At 37.4% G+C, this 18,976-nt stretch overlaps 1 protein-coding gene across 1 annotated transcript in view; it reads left to right on the top strand.

Moving 5' to 3' along the window:
- The window catches only part of LOC144454418 (uncharacterized), a 62,492-nt gene extending 44,700 nt beyond the window's left edge, over window positions 1–17,792 (top strand). Inside the window, 5 exon segments of the mRNA XM_078146288.1 lie at window positions 12,186–12,544; window positions 12,547–13,128; window positions 13,131–13,456; window positions 17,137–17,282; window positions 17,451–17,792. Coding sequence (XP_078002414.1) covers window positions 12,186–12,544; window positions 12,547–13,128; window positions 13,131–13,456; window positions 17,137–17,282; window positions 17,451–17,583 — 1,546 coding nt within the window. The 3' untranslated portion in view covers window positions 17,584–17,792.
- The last annotated feature ends 1,184 nt before the right edge of the window (window positions 17,793–18,976 follow it).

Genomic DNA, 18,976 nt, shown 5'->3' with positions numbered 1-18,976 from the left:
CAGTCACTCAAAGTCATTTTTAAAGCAATATTGCTATTACTGTATACAATGTTTTCTCGGTTCTGCTCCTTTCATTCTCTATTATTTTGTGTAAGTCTTTCTAGGTTTTCTAAAATCGCTGAACTCATAATTTCTTAAAGTGCAGTAGCATCCTGTCACAACCATATAGCACAAATTGTTCAGCCATTCTCCAGTTGATGGGCATCCCTGCAATTGCCAGTTCTTTGCCACCACAAGGAGAGCTGCTTTAAATGAGTTAGAACATACAGATTCTTTTCTTTTCTCCTATTCTCATTTTATACCTAACTTTGAAATCTACCTCTTGTTTATTAATAAATTGTTCACATCTCCATAAGTCTGATAAGTAATATGTTCCAGGTTCTTCTAATTTTCTTGTAAAATCTCTCTTTACACCTAGATCATGTTTCCATTTTGATGTTATCTTGGTAAATGCTGTGAGATATCGGTCCATACTCAGTTTCTTCCATACTGCTGTCCAGTTTTCCCAACATTTTTTACTCAAAAAAAGAATTATCCAAATATTTTAAGTCTTTACACTTGTCAACTATGAGGTTATTATGTTTATTTGCTGCTGTAAATTGTATATCTACTCTGTTCCAATGTTCTCCCTTTGTATTTCTTATCCAGTAAAAACCAGTTTTTTTATTTGAATTTTTAAATTAATTTATTTTGAATTATCAATAATCACTTCCATAAGCTTCTGAGCTTCAAATTTTTCTCCCTCTCCCTCCCTAAGACAGCGTACAATCTGATATGTACTATACAGATACATGCCTATTAAACATATTTTCACCTTAGCCGTGTTGTAAAGAAAAATTAGAAGCAATAGGAGAAATCACAAGAAAGATGAAACAAAACAAAACAGAAGAAAAAAGAGCAAATAATATGCTTTGATCTGCATTCAAACTCCATAGCTCTTTCTCTGGATGTGAATAGCATTTTCCATCATGAGACTTTTGGAGATGTCTTAGATCCTTGCATTGTTGAGAAGAGCTAAGTCTTTCAAAATTAGTCATCATACACTGTGGCTGTTACTGTATACAATGTTCTCCTGGTTCTGGTCACTTCATTCAGCATCAGTTCATACAAGTCTTTCCAGGTTTTTTCTGAATTCTGCCTGCTTAGCATTTCTGAAAGGACAATAGTCTTCCATTACATTCATATCCCACAATTTGTTCAGCCACTCCCCAGTTGATGGACATCCCCTCAATTTCCAATTCTTTGCCACCACACAAAAAGCTGCTACAAATATTTTTGTACATGTGAATATTTTTCCCATTTGCATGATTTCTTTGGGATACAGCCCTAGAAGTGATATTGCTGGGTCAAAGTGTATGCATATTTTTATAGCTCTTTGGGCATAGTTCTGAATTGCTTTCCAAAATGGTTGTTGGAGCAGTTCACAACTCCACCAAGAGTGCATTAGTTTTCCAATTTTCCCACATCTTCTCCAACATTGATCATTTTTCTGTCTTGTCATGTTGGCCAATCTGAAAGATGTAAAGTGGTACCTCATAGCTGTTTTTATTTGCATTTCTCTAATCAATAGTGACTTAAAGCATTTTTTCATATGTCTATAGATAGCTGTAATTTCTTCATCTGAAAACTGCCTGTTTATGTCCTTTGACCGTTTATCAATTGGGGAATGACTTGTATTCTTAAAAATTTGACTTAGTTCTCTATGTATTTTAGAAATGAGGCCCTTTTCAGAGACACTGGTTGTAAAAATTCTTTCCCAGTTTTCTGCTTCCCTCCTAATCTTGGTGCATTGGCTTTGTTTGTGCAAAAACTTTTCAATTCAATGTAATCAAAATTATTCATTTTGTATTTCATAATGTTCTTTATCTCCTGTTTAGTCATAAATTCTTCTCCATAAATCTGACAGGTAAACTATTCCTTGTTCTCCCATTTTGCTTATAGTATTTATACACCTAAATTGTGTACCCATTTTGACTTTATTTTGGTATATGGTGTAAGATTTTCGTCTAGTTTCTGCCATACTCTTTTCTAGTTTTCACAGCAGTTTTTGTCAAAGAGTGAGTTCTTATCCCAGAGGTTAGGGTCTTTCAGTTTATCAAATAATAGATTATTATAGTCATTGACTACTGTGTCTTGCATACTTAACCCATTCCACTGATCCACCACTCTGTTTCTTAGCCTGTACCAAGCAGTTTTGATGATTGCTGCTTTATAATGCAATTTAATATCTGGAATGGCTAGGCTACCTTCCCTACATTTCTTTTCATTAGTTCCCTTGATATTCTGGATCTTTTATTCTTCCAGATGAATCTTGTTATTGTTTTTTCTAACTCTACAAAATAATTTTTGGTAGTTTGATTGCCATGGCACTGAATAAGTAAATTGGCTTTGGTAGAATTGCTGTTTTTATTATATTAGCTCAGCCTATCCATGAGCAACTGATGTTTTTTCTATTATTTAGATCTGACTTCATTTGTGTGAAAAGTATTTTGTAATTGTGTTCATAGAGTTCCTGGGTTTGTTTCAGTAGGTAGACTCCTCAATATTTTATAATGTCTACAGTAAGTTTAAATGGAACGTGTCTTTCTATCTCTTCTTTTGGGATTTATTGGTAATATATAGAAATGTCGATGATTTTATGTGGGTTTATCTTATAGCCTGCAAATTTGCTAAAGTTGTTTATTATTTCAAGTAGTTTTTTTACTTGATTCTAGAGGATTCTCTAAGTATAGCATCATATTATCTGCAAAGAATGATACCTTTGTTTCTTCTTTGCCTATTCTAATAGCTTCAATGTGTTTTTCTTCTCTTATTGCTAAAGCTAATGTTTCCAGTATGATTTTGAACAAAAGTGGTGATAATGGACATCCTTGTTTCACCCCTTATCTTACTGGAAATGCTTCTACCTTGTCCCCGTTACATATGATGCTTGTCGAAGGTTTTAGGTAGATGCTATTTATTATTGTAAAGAAAACTCTGTTTATTCCAATGCTCTCTAGTGTTTTTTAATAGAAATAGGTGTTGTATATTGTCAGAAGCTTTTTCTGTATCTATTGCTGTCTATTTCTTCCTGCAACTCCCTGCACTTCTCCTTTAAGAATCTGGATGTTATACATTTGGTGCATATATGTTTAGTAATATTACTTCATTGTGTATTGTGCCTTTTAGCAGGATGTAGTTTCCTTCCTTATCTCCTTTGATAAGATCTATTTTTGCTTTTGTTTTGTCTGAGATCAGGATTGCTACCCCTGATTTTTTTTTTAACTTTAGCCAAAGCATAATATATTCTGATGCTAGAGTTTATTCCATCCACATTCACAGTTATGATTACTATCTGTGTCTTTCTGTCCATCCTTTCCCCCCTCTGTTTATGCTTTTCTTTCTCCTTTCTCCTTTTTTTCCTCACTAGTGTTTAGCTTTGACCACCTCCTCCCTCAGTCCCCCTCCCTTTTATTAGACCCTTTTGCTTTTCTTCACCTTTACCCTTATTACTTCTTCCCTCTCTTCTATCCCTCCTCCCTTTTCTTTCCCCTTTTCCTTCCTACTGCCTATAGGGCTAGTTACATTTCTATACCTAACTCATTATATTATTCCCTTCTTGAGACAAATCTGATGACAGTAATGTTCAAACAATGCTCATCTCCTTCCCTTCTTTCCCTCTGATGTAATAGGTTTTTTGTTGCCCAAAACCAGATAGTACACTGAATGGAAAGGTGTGAAATAACACGTGAAGATGTGGGCCAGGCAGAGCAGAAAAACTGACTCAGTTTATTTTTCTGAGGGTACAGGATATATAGAGAAAATCCATCCTAACTTCAAAGAGTCCTCCCTGTGAGACACTCCCCAAAACATCTGCTAAGGATGTGATAACATACATTTCCTCCTTATCAGAGTTCCTAGATAGAGTTGTAAATTCCAAGGCTTTTTCCTGGAGCCTGTATAGAGGAGTGAATATGTAAATCTAAGGTTCAAAGAGTGAGAAGGAATGCCTCAGGAGCCTCTTAGCAGGGAGAGATTTGGAGAGCCCTGCTTCTTAATTATTGAGCCCTTTGCATTAAAGCCTGGGCAAAGGTCAAACTCTGTCCTGGATCTTAAACCCATATCGGACTCTTAAGGCCAACCCTCAACAGTTTTTGTGCCTTTTCCTGTAATGTAATTTACCCTTGTCTGCCTCCTCCTTTCCTTTTCTCTAAGTACATTTTCTTTGTTCAGATTAATCCACTTACATGGATCCATTTAACTCACCTGATTAGATTTATTTTTATCAGTTACATCAAAGTCAACTTATATCCACCCCCTTTACGTATGCCCCTTGGACATGGCGTAATAACAGTACAGCCCTAAAGAGTTACAAATGTCATCTTCCCTTGTAGGGATGTAAACAGTTTGCGCTTATTAACAACATGTTCTATTTTTCTGTCCCATTTACCTTTTTATGTCTCCCTTGAGTCTTGTATTTGAAGATTAAATTTGCTATTGAGCTCTGATCTTTTTATCAGAAAGGTTTGGAAGTCCCCTATTTTATTGAATATCCATCTCCACCCCTGAAAGATCATGCTCATTTCCCCTGGGTAGTTGATCCTTGGTTGTGATCCAAGCTCCTTTGCCTTATAGAATATTATATTCCATACCCTACGGTCTTTTAATGTAGAAGCTGCAAGGTCCTGTATAATCCTGACTGTGGTTCCACATTATTTAAATTGTTTCTTTCTTGCTGCTTGCAGTATTTTCTCTTTGACCTGGTAATTTTGGAAGTTGGCTACTATGTTCCTTGGCTTTTTCAATTTGGGATCTCTTTCAGGAGGTGATTGGGTATTCTTTTCTATGGTTATTTTACCCTCTGTTCTAGGACCTCAGGGCACTTTTCCTTGATGATTTCCTGAAAGATACTATTTAGGCTCTTTTTTCCATCATAATTTTCAGATAGACCAATAATTTTTAGGGTTTTTTATATTAATTTGCATTTCTTTTTTTATTAATTTATTTTGATTTATCAACAATCACTTCCATATGCTTTTGAGTTTAAAATTTTTCCCCTTTCCTCCCCACCACCCTCTCCAAGATGGCACATAATCTGATATAGGCTATACATATACATTCCTATTAAACATATTTTCACATTAGTGATGTTGTTAGTAAAAATGAGAACCATTAGGAGGAACCACCAGAAAGAGGAAACAAAACTTAACAGAAGAGGAAAAAAGTAGCAATTCAACTTCCATATTTCTTTCTTTGAATGTGGATAGCATTTTCCATTACCAGCCTTTGAAGATGTCTTAGATCCTTATATTGCTGGGAAGGGTTAAGTTTCTCAATATTAGTCATCACACAATGTGGCTGTTATTGTATACAATGTTCTCTTGGTTCTGCTTGCTTCACTCAGCATCAGACCATACAAGTCTTTCCAGGTTTTTCTAAAGTCAGCCTGTACATCATTTCTTGTAGAACAATAGTATTCTATTACATTCATATACCACATCTTGCTCAGCCCTTCCCCAATTGATGGGAATCCTCTCAATTTCCAATTCTTTGCCACTACAAAAAGAGCTGCTATGAATGTTTTTGTACATGTGGGTCCTTTTAGACCAATAATTTTAAAATTGTCTCTCCTGGATCCCTTTTCCAGGTCAATAGTTTTACCAATGAGGTATTTTATGTATTCATTTATTTTTTCATTCTTTTGTTTCTGTTTGACTGATTTTTGGTCTCTCATAGAGTCATTAGCTTTGATTTCCCCAATTCTAATTTTTAACAAACTGTTTTCTTCTATTAGATTTTGTACCTCCTTCCCCATTTGGCCAATTGTGTTTTTTAGGAACTTGTTTTCTTCAGTGTACTTTTTTTTCTAGTTGGTCAATTGTATTTTTTTAGGGACTTGTTTTCTTCAGTGTGTTTTTTTTTCCAGTTGGCCAATGGTATTTTTTAAGGACTTGTTTTCTACAGTTAATTTTTGACCTTCTTTTTCCAAGCTATTGACTCTCTTTCATACCTCTCATTTTTCTTCTACCTTTCTCATTTGGCTTTTAAAATCCTTCTTGAGTTCTTCTGAGAAGACTTTTTGGGCTTCAGACCAGTGCATATTCCATTTTTAGGTTCCAGATGTGGGTTTGTTGACAATATTGTCCTCTTCAGAATTTCTGCCTTGATCTTCACTCTTCTCATAATATGAATCTATTGTATGTTTCTTTTTGCTCATGATGTTTGCTTATTTCCTGGCCTTTAAAGAGATTGAGCTCTCCTGCTGGGGAGCAGAGGGCACTGACCCAAGCTTGTTGTGTTGGGAGCCTAGGGCCTAGTCCCTGGCTTTGTGTCCTAGGGCCTCTGAGGTTGGCAGTTAAAGGCTGTAGGGTTCTGGCAGCTTACCTGGTATTGGGCTGGAATCAGCAACATTGGAACTCTAGGGGTAGGATTGGGTAGTCTGGCACCTGGAAGTTGCCTGTTTTTCTTTTCCTTAGCATTTTTCAGCTCCTTTCAGATGGATGTTGCAGGATCTTTATCCACCTGCGGCCCCTTGTAGGCTTCGTAGAGTTTTGCTGAGGCACTGGGAGACTGCTGTAGACTGCCGAGACACCTGGTAGTTTTCTGAGCTGGTTTCCATCAGTTCCCTCACCCTCACTGGGACACTCATGGGTCCAGGTGTTGGTGTTTCCCTGATCCACTGCCTGGGTTTCAGGATCTCCTCCTGATATGCCAAGGTGGGGCTTTCTGCTAGGCTGCTGGAATGCCTCCCCTCAGCACTGCTCCCTTCCCCCAGGGCAAGAGGGGCCCTTCCTGTTGATCCCTCAAGCTACCTGGGCTACAGGGCTGTTACACCATGTCTTCACTCTGGTTCAGCTGTTCCAGGGTTTTTCCTGGGGTGATATTTTCTGGGCTTTCAGAGATTGGTAAGGCAGGGTAAGAGTGACTTCTTACTCTGCCATCTTGGCTCCCAGAAGCAGAAGTCTCAGTACCAGATAGTTTTGATAATTTCTGCCTTGTAATTTAAGATCTATTATTATTAAGCCTTCTTCCTTTACATTTTTTCATTATTTCCTTTGATATTCTTGAGTTTTTGTTCTTCCAAATGAATTTTGTTGATTTTTAAAAATTCAGTTAAGTAATTTTTTGGTAATTTAATTGGGATGGCATTGAATATATAAAGTAGTACAAGTGAAATGTCATTTTTATTATATTGGCCCTGCCTAATTTTGAAAACTTAATTTTTCTGTGATTATTTATATCTTATTTGTTTTTTATATAAAACTTTGTATAATTGTGTTTACATATTTCCTAGGGGTTTTTTTGCCATGTGCATTTCTAGGTAATTTATATACTGTCTAGAATTATTTAAAATTGGGTATTTTTTTTTTTTACTATCTCTTATATAGCACTGTTTCTGATATATAGGACTGCTGATGATTTAGGTAAATTTACTTAATACACAGTTACTTTGCTAAAATTAATTGTTTCAACTATTTTTTTAGTTTTCTTTTGAATTTTTCAAGAATATCATCATATTATTTGCATAGAGAGATAATTTTATCACATACATTCCCTGTTCTGATTCCTTCAATTTGTCTTTCTTCTCTACTTACTATTGCTAGGATTTCCAATACTATATTGAATAATATTGGTGACAGTGGGCATCCATGTTCTCTACCTGATCTTGAAGGCATGCCTTCTGGCTTAACCCCATTACAAATAATGCTTGCGGATCATTTTAGATAAATGCTTTTTTTAAAAAACCAATTTAAAGAAAAATTCATTTAAACCAATAGTTTCAAGGTTTTTTTTAAATAGAAATGAGTGTGAACTTTATCAAAAGCTTTTTCTGCATCTATTGCTATAATCATATGATTTTTAAAAAATTTGTTATAGGTGCAGCTAGGTGGCACAGTGGATAGAACACTGGCCCTAGAGTCAGGAGGGCCTGAGTTCAAATCTGGCCTCAGACATCTAACACTCACTAGCTGTGTGATTCTGGGCAAGTCACTTAACCCCAATTCATCCACCAAAAAAATACATATATTATTGATATCAATCATGTTAATAATTTTCTTTATGTTAAATCATCCCTGCATTCCTGGTATAAATCCCACTTGATCATAGTGTATAATATTTCTGTTTTTTACATTTTACCATTTTTACATATATAAAGTCCTTCCTAACAAACAAGTGACAAGGCTGCATGTGTGGATACACTGAGAGCTGCACACAGGCAGCCCAAGCCATAGGGTCATCTTCTCATTGGAAGCAGCAGTGGGATTTGGCAGTCCTCTGATGTCTGAACAGTGTTTTAAGGATCTAACTTCTCACCTCCTGGTGTGAAGTAGGCACCAGAAAAGGTGCCCTAAAAATTGTCTGCTTCCCCAACCCTGGCCCATTTACTGTGGCAGGTAGAGATCCTGCCCTATTGAACATACACACACAAAAAAGAGGCAAAAACTTCTGCAAAGATGATTGTACTTCCCATCAGTACATAGACTATCTGCACACTTATGGACCACAAAATCCAGCAGACCTAAAAGATGAACAGCTCCTATTGTGAGAAAACTCGGTAAGGATCATGTCCACATAGCAGCCCTGAGTGAGATAAGGCTGGCAAAGAAAGGTCAGCTTACCGAAGTCAGAGCTGTCTACATGTTTTTTGGAGTGGCTTCAGTGAAGGACAGTGCCATGAAATTGGTGTAGGTTTTGTAATCAGAACTAATCTAGTCAACAAGCTTGTATGCCTCCCCAAAGGAGTGAGCTAAAGGCTCATGACAATGCAATTGCCACTTGCTGGAAAACACCATGTGACCATCATCGGTGAATATGTTCTCACCATGATAAACCCTGATGAGGTCAACGAAAAAATTTTGGAAGACCTGGAGATTCTTCTCATCAATGTACCAAAAGAGGACAAGGTTGTGAATCTGGGTTACTTTAATGCTAGAGTAGGCACAGACTACCAGAAATGGCAGAGAGTCCTTGGGAGAAATGGAGTTAGGAACAGCAACAGCAGTGATCACTTACTCCTGACGACTTGTGCATCTAATGATCGATGCTGCATGTCAACTACTCAGTGCTGATGGAGCCCCATTGATTAGTAACAAAGACACGATCCTGGAGGGATGAGCTGAGCACTTCCATAGTGTTCCCTACAGCTTGTCATCAATCAATGCTGAAGCCAATGACCTTATGCGTCAGGTTGAAGTCAATGCCTCTCTAGCTGAAATTCCAACTGAAGAAGAGGTTTTGAATGCCATTAGGTTCCTGTCATGTGGCAAAGCATGTGGTACTGACTCTATTATTGCTGAGCATGCTTTTCATTGCTAACCTTGTATGCTACCTCTTAAAACAGTGCCTTTCACGTGGTAGGCCTTTCATAAATACTCACTGAATTGAATTAGTTAGTGTTTATCTTATTGGGCCCCTCCAGACTCTCTTCTGAAAGAAAATATCTGTGATATGGGAATATGAAATTTCCATATCATCTTGAAAGTTTTGGCTTTTTGGTTTATTACTTCTGAACTAAAAAAGTTTTTCAACATTTCCCCCCCATTGACCTTTCTTCTAATGACTCCCATATTGAAGTTGTTGAATATTAATGTTTGGGTGCAATACTGCTCTTCAGTAGGTGTTGATAACTCATGCCTATGTGAAACTTATCCTCACAATGCTGCCAATCAACAACTCATTTGTAACTTACACTGTTAGAAAGTCACCTTTGGGGGGGTGGAGGGTACTGAGCAGTTGGGATTTGTCCATGGTTTCACAGCTCCTGTATGCTAGAGGTAGGGCTTAAACACAGGACTTACTGAGTCCTAGGCCAGTGTCTTCTTCTATAGAAAAGGCTGCTAGTAAATTTTGATTTAATTTGGAAATCATATGAACTTCCTCAGATAATTTTTTTTACCTCGTCTTTCATAGTAGTTGTTACATCACAAGATATAATTATTTTCACCTTCATCTGGTTTTGCAAATAATTATCAAGTATTTCAATATTGTAGAAACAAAAATCCTTCAAAATAATATTTCCTGATGCCTTTTGTCACAAGGTAAAACTAACTCTACCAGCCCCTTCAGTTTAACCCCTCAAGGAGAACCTATGAGGCATCCTTCCACATAATTGTACCTTTCTTATGTCTTCTGGTTTTTTTATGCTAAGAATTTCAGAAATGATGATTCACTTCCTCTAGAAACATGTTCACTAGGTCACTGAATGAGGATATCAAATATAGAATACTAAGCATGTCATGTTCACAGATAACCTAAAAAAAAATTATTATTATTAATACACTTGACTGTCTTTTAAATAATAAAGTTAGCTTTTCCAAAGCATTAAAAAAAAGAACTTTGAAAGTCATTGCAAGACATAGGAGACACTGGCACATGATTACCTAGCATGGTGTGTGCTCATCAGAGAAGGTGCTGTGCTCTATGAGTAAAGCAGAACTGAAGTAGCTCTGAAGAAATGTGAGATGCACAAACTTGGAGCAGCTACCCCCAAATATTCACATTGACTATTTGTATGTGACCTGTGGCAAAGTGTTCCCAGATTGTATTGGTCTGATCACCCACAGTCAGACAAATTATACCTTAACTAATGTAGTGATGTCATTTTGGTCCTCTTTGAGAATGAAGGACAACAACCATTATGCGCCAGGCACAGTGCTAAGTGCTGTGCAAACATCATCTCATTGAGCCTCACTGCAACTTATGGAGGAAACAGAGCCAGGCAGAGGTAAAATGACTTGCTCAAATTCACTCATGTAGGAAATATCTGAGGTCAGATTTGACTTCAAGTCTTCCTCACTTGAGATCCAGTGATCTCTCCCTTTCACTCACTCCCTGCCTCTAGGTTCTGTGGGACATTATATTCAATTAGCAGATGAGGAAATATTAACCCAGAGAAGTCAATGCATTGGCCCGATGTCCAATTGTCCAGGTACTAAGTGGCTGATCTAACAGTGGAAACCACATCTTCTGAGTCCTAAACCAGGGCTCTCTGGATCACAATAGTGCCTTCTGTCACTGATGCTAGAATCTGACTTGACTCTCCATACCCAATCAGACCGTGTCATTTTCCTGCTCAGGGAATCCCTTTTGCCTCTAGAATTCATGTATACTTTTCTGTTCAGTATTTAAAGCCCTCTCTACCTAGTTCCAACCTACTTTTCAGGGCTTAACCTTTATTACAATCTTCCACAAAATTCATAGTCCTGTTTATAGGTCTTTCTGCTGGTCCAACACATCCCCTGTCTCCAAAGCTATGCACAGGCTATGCTCACCTCTACCTCTAGTAATGTAAAATTTCTTTCAGAATTCTTCTCAACCTGATACCTTCTACATGAAGCCTTCCCTCATCCCCTTCCCACAAATGACCTGCTATTGAGGACAACTCTGTTTATATTTAGATGTATTCATGCTCTCTCCCCATAGAATGTAAGCTCCTTGAGGACAAGCTCTTTTGCTTGCGTCTCTGCATTCCCAATCACTAGGACAGCACCTGGAACATTGAAGGTGCTTAAAAGAAGCTGATTGGTTGACTGATAGGATCAACTTGTGATTTTAGATGTTCACTGAGCCCAGCTCTCCCTCTGATATTTCCCCTCATCTTCCTTCATCTTCCTTGAACTCTTGTGGGAAGTTTTGGGAAGTTCTCATGGATTGGATTGTGGAGTCCCAAATCTGTGCTCTGATCACTCCTTATTGTTCTTTCCCTACAAAAATTTCTTCTGAGCTCTGTGTTCACCTTGTGTAGTGGTCACCCTTCCCTCCCAGCTCTGTAGCCTTTCCCTGCCTTTCCCCTGAGTTCAAGGCTATGTTTGAGAGAACTCAAAGCCTTTCCCTTTGTATCTGTCATTATTGCTGGGTGCCTGACTTCATTTCCAGTAGAATAGTTACTATTCCCCTAGAAGAGGTCACAGGGAAACTTACACATTTCTTTCATTTCTTTCAGACAGAGAGTCTAGACCTAACACTGAGGAAGCAACTCTACATTACAGTATTTCTGAGGAAGCAAGAAGCAAAAAGATTAATTTCTGTGACTGTTTATGGAGAAGTAGAAACATGTGAGGACTAGTTGTGGAGGCCTCAGGAAAACAGGATTAACCTTTGCAGCATTTTGCGGTCACTCAACTTAGTAAAATGCCACAAATGTACCCTGGAGAAAAACTTTCTACATATACCCAGGAGAGGAAAGCTTTTGGTAAAAGGTCAAGTCTTACTTTAAATCAGAGAATTCATGTTAGAGAACAACCTTATAAACATAATGAAATTGGGAAAGCATTTAGTCAGAGTTCAAAACTTACTGTACATCAGAGGACTAGTACTGGAGAAAAACCTTATAAATGCAATGACTGTGGGAAAGCATTCAGTGAGAGATCAAATCTTATTGAACATCAGATTATTCACACTGGAGAAAGACTTTATAAATGTGAAGAATGTGGGAAAGCTTTCAGTTGGAGGTTAACACTTAGCATGCATCAGAGGACTCATACTGGGGAGAAACCTTATAAATGTGATGAATGTGGAAAAAGATTCAATCAGAGTTCAAATCTTATTGCACATCAGATAACTCACATGGAGAGAAACCTTACAAATGTGAAATGTGTGGGAAAGCCTTCAGTACGAGGTCAACACTTACCGTGCATCAGAGGACTTATACTGGGGAGAAACCTTATCAATGTGATGAATGTGGGAAAGCCTTCAGTGACAGTTCAAATCTTCTTGTATATAGAATTCATACTGGGGAGAGACCTTATAAGTGCAATGACTGTGGGAAAACCTTCGTTATAAGCTCAAGACTTATTTTACATCATGTTATTCACACTGGAGGCAATCCATATAAATGTGATAAACGTGGAAAAAGATTCAATCAGCCTTCAAATCTTATTGCACATAAGATTACTCACACTGGAGAGAAACTTTATAAATGTGAAGAATGTGGGAAAGCCTTCAGTCGGAGGTCAACATTTACTGTACATCAGAGGACTCATACTGGAGAGAAACCTTATAAATGTGAAGAATGTGGGAAAGCCTTCAGTCAGAGGTCAACACTTACTGTGCATCAGAGGACTCATACTGGGCAGAAACCTTATAAATGTGATGAATGTGGAAAAAGATTCAATCAGAGTTCAAATCTTATTGCACATCAGATAACTCACATGGAGAGAAACCTTACAAATGTGAAGTGTGTGGGAAAGCCTTCAGTACGAAGTCAACACTTACCATGCATCAGAGGACTTATACTGGGGAGAAACCTTATAAATGTGATGAATGTGGGAAAGCCTTCAGTGACAGTTCAAATCTTCTTGTACATAGGAGAATTCATACTGGGGAGAGACCTTATAAGTGCAATGACTGTGGGAAAACCTTCATTATAAGCTCAAGACTTATTTTACATCAGACGATTCATATGGATGAGAGGCCTTACAAGTGTGATGAATGTGGGATAGCCTTCAGTCAGAGTTCAAAACTCACTGCACATCAGGTTATTCACACTAGAGGGAAACCTTATAAATGTGATAAGGATGGGAAAGCCCTCAGTCAGAGTTCAGACTTCCACATACATCAGAATGTTCATACTTTTAAGAAACCTAATAAATGTATTGTTTATGAGAAAGCATTCAATCAGAATTCAAAACTAGTTACACATCAGAGAATTCATAGTGGTGAAAATTTTGATAAATTTAGTGGCTAAAGAAAGGCCTACAGCAATACTTCAAAATTTATCTTCTCTCAGAATGTTAATACTGGAGAGAGGCCATGCAATTGTGAGGAATGTGGAAAAGGCTTCTGTAAGTATCCAGTATATGCAATGATATGTTGATCATTATAGAAATAGGACTAAATGAGTGTCATACATACATACATACATACATACATATATATATATATATATATACATATATATATATGTATATATATATATATATATATATATATATATATATAATTCATGAGAGAAAAATTTAGATGAAAATACAAGCCTTTTTCAACATCAGAAAATTCATATAGGGGAGAAAAACTTAGCTGCATATACAGACATGCACATATGGTTTAAATTGATTTTCACTAAGTGTGTTTCTTGTAAGCAACAGAATAATGAACTCCATTTCTTATCTCATTTGGTAACTCATTTTAGATTTAATATAATATTTTAAACCATTCACACTTATTGTTTTCATGACTATATTTGATTTTTCTGTTATTCATTGCTAATTGTATATAGAATAGATATTTATCTGCACCTTGATATATTTTAAATTTAAAACTGGGTAGTGTTTACCAGTGTCGATGTTGCCTTATCCAAATGCTTGCATTGTCATTCTGTCCTATGACAGCATATGTTTTTATGGAATTGTTCCTTTTTTGTTAAACTAGAGTTATGGTTATTATTTGCTACATTGATTTTTAGACATCAAAATCAGGATCTTTTGTTTTGGAAACATTCTTATTTTAATGAGAAAATTCAAACCATTACTATCTATTTTAGAAAATAAAAATTCAATTTACTTTCTAAAATTTTCTTCTTGTTGCTCTTAATAATTACATCATTCTTCTACAGAATAGCTATATAACAGGGAAGAGAAAGAGACTCGTTTAAGTAGCCAGAACAATGGCATGCTGCCAGAAAGGCTAAGGCCTCTATTTGTGTGCACACAGTGTCAGAAGAAGTCCATAAACACATTGGGTGGACTTTTTGTGGAGGGCTGAGAAGGAAGGGATGAGTTTGGATCTGCAGCATTCTGAGTAATTAAGGATTGATGGTGGTTAAAGAGGACAAGGTGTTCAAGGAAAGTACACATTAAATAACAATGGAGGCAACACTGTTTTGAGTGATACTGTGGTCTAGTGTGTAACCATCCCCATGGGAGGCTAAGGCATAGCTGACATGCATTGAACCTGTTGACTTGGATGTCAGGAAGCTAAAGCAATGGGAGGACAGCCTGTGGGAGGTGCAGCACCTTGTTTATTGCTGTCCCCTAGAGTGAGAGGAGGGATTGAGTTGGAGAAGAAGATGGTAATTTGGGCACTGGAATACAAGGGAGAAGAGAGAATCGCTCTCACTTGTTTTTATTTCATAGAACATTATAATGCTCACCATTTGTTTTGTAAGTGACTTTAGTGGTGCCCTTTGTCCCCACATGAAGCACCAGTTGTGTCTGGGAGATAGTTTTGTCAGAAATTCTCCTAATATTCTCTGCCATGGCTGCTGAGTGGATACATAAAGATGAAGAACCACTCAGTTGTTTATTTTAAGTGACTAGCAGAACACCAGTATTCCGTAGGTATTGTCCTGCTCACATGCAGCCAAATGAAACTTCAGGAAAGAATGGAACCAGGCTGAAAGGGTCCTCCAGTTTGGGTTGCATAAACTCAGCTGGGCCCTCACTGCAGCAAGGCAGTACTTTCATAGCTTCCCAATCCTTTCACTATAAATCCTACTACACTATTTGTGCCAAACATTCTCATTTCTCCTCAAATATTCCATGATAACCTAAGTATGCCCCTATCAGCTAAGAACATTGCTTCATACTCCATCAAAAAAAAATTTCTTAAGTCTCATCTTTTCCCCATCCTCCTGATCTCACAGTTCTCAGCTGTTTTCCCTGACCATTTCTTTCAGAAACCCCATCTCAAAAGAAGTGGCTCTTCTCCTTTCCAAAACCAATTGTGAGAAATGATTCATCCTACTATATTCCAATGAGTACTAATCAGTTTGATATTTTACACAAATCATATAGGGATAATTAGATAACAGAGGTCTTATAGCAGGCCTCAAACTTTAATTCCATGTTCACCACTTGTTTACCAGTTATGAAGCTCACTTGTACAACCACAAGATGCTGACAAAGATATCTTCATCCTGCTTTGCTCAAGTTCCATGACCAAACCCAGCATGTGTGGGAGAGTTATGCATAATATGGAAAGTCCCCTAATTGGTTTCTGTACCTCTGGAATGAGATGTCCCGGTGAAGACTTCTCAGTATAACTAAAGTTTGGGATAAGACTATCCTAAATCTGGTAATAAGTTCAGGAGGTAGGATTGGGTTAAGTATAGATTTCTGTAAGTTCTTTTTCTTTTTCTAGTGCCATATCAGTAGTTAAAGTCTGAAACATCCCTTCTGAATTTTGTAAGGTATATTTCTGTCATGGTGACCTCGCTAACGTCTAGCTTGACTGCACATTTTTAATTGCTTCTTTGACATTATCTCAGCAAACTAAGAAATATAGAGATGTATACTATCTCCTTTGTTCTATGGTAAAGTTTCAAGTAATGGACAGTTGGTTGGAGGGGGGACTTTACCCATTAGGGCTATTTAAATCTGGTTCTTTGTTTCTGTGTCTGTCTCCCCTCATCAGAACATACTGGTGGAGGGACACCTAAATCTCGAGATTTGAAATAATAAATTAATTTTCTGTTTCTCCTTGGCTACCTCTGTGTTTTGTTTTTTAATTTGAGTGGCATCCCACATACTCTGGACCATCCTCTCTTGTCCAACATGAGCAAGTGAACCTCTTATGACCATTTGGTCAACAGAGATGTATTAAGCATTAAGATTTTCGGGGTGTAAGGGGCAGCTAGGTGGGTCAGTGGATAGAGCACCAGCCCTGAAGTCAGGAGGATCTGAGTTCAAATCCTGCCTCAGACCAAACACTTGACACTTACTAGCTGTGTGACCCTGGGCAAGTCTCTTGACCCCAATTGCCTTTAAAAAAAAAAGAGAGAGAAGAAGAGATTATGCCAAGAACCATTTAGGACAGGGCTTATTGCCATGTGCCTCCTCTCAGGGCACCATTTCCCATTCTTTTTCCTTGTGCTCAGGATACTACTTACCTTTCTCCCACCTCAGGAAAATAGGGATACTTACACTTTTATTTCTCTTTCAGGCTTGCACTTAAGGACCAAGGAGTCCAAAAGGCCAAGAGAAGATTCATCCCTGGAGGGGATGGTCATAGAGGAAGTGGGAATGGAGGCTCTTTGCTACTCTAACATGGGAGATGCCAGAGAACATGAGAGCCAGAGCCACATGCAGGAGGAAAACCAGGAGAGATATTTAAGGGAAGTGATTAATCTTCAAACAATTCCTACTGCAAAAAAAGCCTCTGAAATGTACTGAATGTGGGAAAGACTTTAGTTACCCCTCACATCTTACTATACACCAGAGAGTTCACACTGGAGAGAAACCTTTCCCTTGCAATGACTGTGGGAAATCCTTCAATCACAAATCAAACCTCAGAGCACAGCTGAGGATTCACACTGGAGAGAAACCCTTTGAATGTAAGGAATGTGGAAAAGCCTTCAGCCAGAGGTCATATTTGAGCTTACATCAAAGGATTCATACTGGAGAGAAGCCATTTCAATGTGATGTATGTGAGAAAGCCTTCTGTAAGCCCACGTGCCTTATTAACCATCAAATGGGTCATACTGGAGAGAAGCCTTACCTGTGTAATCAGTGTGGGAAAGCATTCATTTCTAGTTCAGATCTTCTTAAACACCAGAGGATTCACACTGGAGAGAAACCTTATACATGTAATGAATGTGGAAGAGCCTTTAATAAGAGCTCAAGCCTTGTAAAACACCAGAGGATTCACACTGGAGAGAAGCCTTAGACATGTAATGAAGGTGGACAGCCTTCAGGCAAAGCTCAAAGACCCTGCACATTAGAGTGTTCACACTAACAAATTTTCTGAAGGTAATTAATGTGGAGAAGCCTTCAATCACAACTCAGCCCTTACTGCTTATTAGAGGTTTCATAATAGCAAAGCAGAATGAATAAAGATAAATATGGGGAAGACTTCACTCAGAGCTCAAACATTTGTCTCCACCAAAGTCAATGGAAGAATGATTACAAAACAATTAGAAGAGAAAGGTGCAAAGTTACAAAGAACCAATATGGCACCCAAAGGAGAGATGAAGGAACAGGCCAATCCTTGGCAGAGGACCAGGCCCAAATGTGTGCAAAGTTGCTTATGTTTTCAGATGTTTTCCTATGTATTGATTGGTTTTACCTTTTCTCTTCCTCTTTTTTTTTAATATTCAGTGCTTTATGGGATAGCTCTTTGAAGGTAGCAGGGATACAAGGGAAATTTAAACAATGTGACAACAAAAGCTGTCTAAATGTTTTCCATAACTAGACATGTTTACAATGGGTTTTGTTTTTCTTGCCTTCTGAATGGATTCGTGGGAGAGAGAGAGTGAAGGGGAGAATTTGGAACTGAAAATAAAATATAACTGACTTCAGAGTTAGAAGCAAAACAGAAAATTAAAGATTCAGTAAACATGAGAAAACCTATAACAACTCAAACCTTGTTCAATATCAGAGGGTTTATATTGGAATGAATACACAGAAAAATAAAAAATGTCATAAATCCCTTATACTAACTTTATTAAACATCAAAGAAATTGTATTGAGGGGAAAAAAACCCCCAAAATCTAGCTTTATCTTTGCAACCTACCTGTGTTTCTTGGCATTTAAAAAATATTTTCTGTCAGGAACATAGTGAATCATGTTTCTATGTTCTTAGACTCTTGCTGTAATTCTTTGCATTTAATCAAGGGATACAGATTTATTAAATAATAAATTTATTTATGAATTAAATAAATTTATTATTTTGTCCCACCTCAAATAATAAATGTATTAAATAAATTTGATTTGTCTTCTGACATTTTAAAAATTATTGTCCCTTCCTCCTGTATTGACTGAAATCTCTTAATCTGTACATTTCAATTATTCAACAAATTAATAAAAGAAATTCTTGTGGAAAGGGCCCCAGAAGCTCATGTCTCCCCAGCTTGACAAGGATTGAGTTGCTGGAGGTGTCATGTTAGGCTATGTGACTCCCAAGGAAGATACTGAAGGAATTATCTCTTCACTTATCTAAATGTTTCTCTCAATATTCCTTTGTCTCTGGATCTGTCCTGGACCCCCTTAGCTTCTCTGTCACAATTGTGAAGATAATTTGGATAGGCTTCCTCAATTTTATCAGCATTTATTCAGTCCAT

Source organism: Phascolarctos cinereus, unplaced genomic scaffold (assembly GCF_003287225.1).
Source record: "Phascolarctos cinereus isolate Bilbo 61053 unplaced genomic scaffold, phaCin_HiC Scaffold_726;HRSCAF=1367, whole genome shotgun sequence".
Classification (NCBI taxonomy): Eukaryota; Metazoa; Chordata; class Mammalia; order Diprotodontia; family Phascolarctidae; genus Phascolarctos; species Phascolarctos cinereus.
Note: the sequence above shows the minus strand (reverse complement) of the source record. Positions and strands in the feature narration are given on the sequence as shown.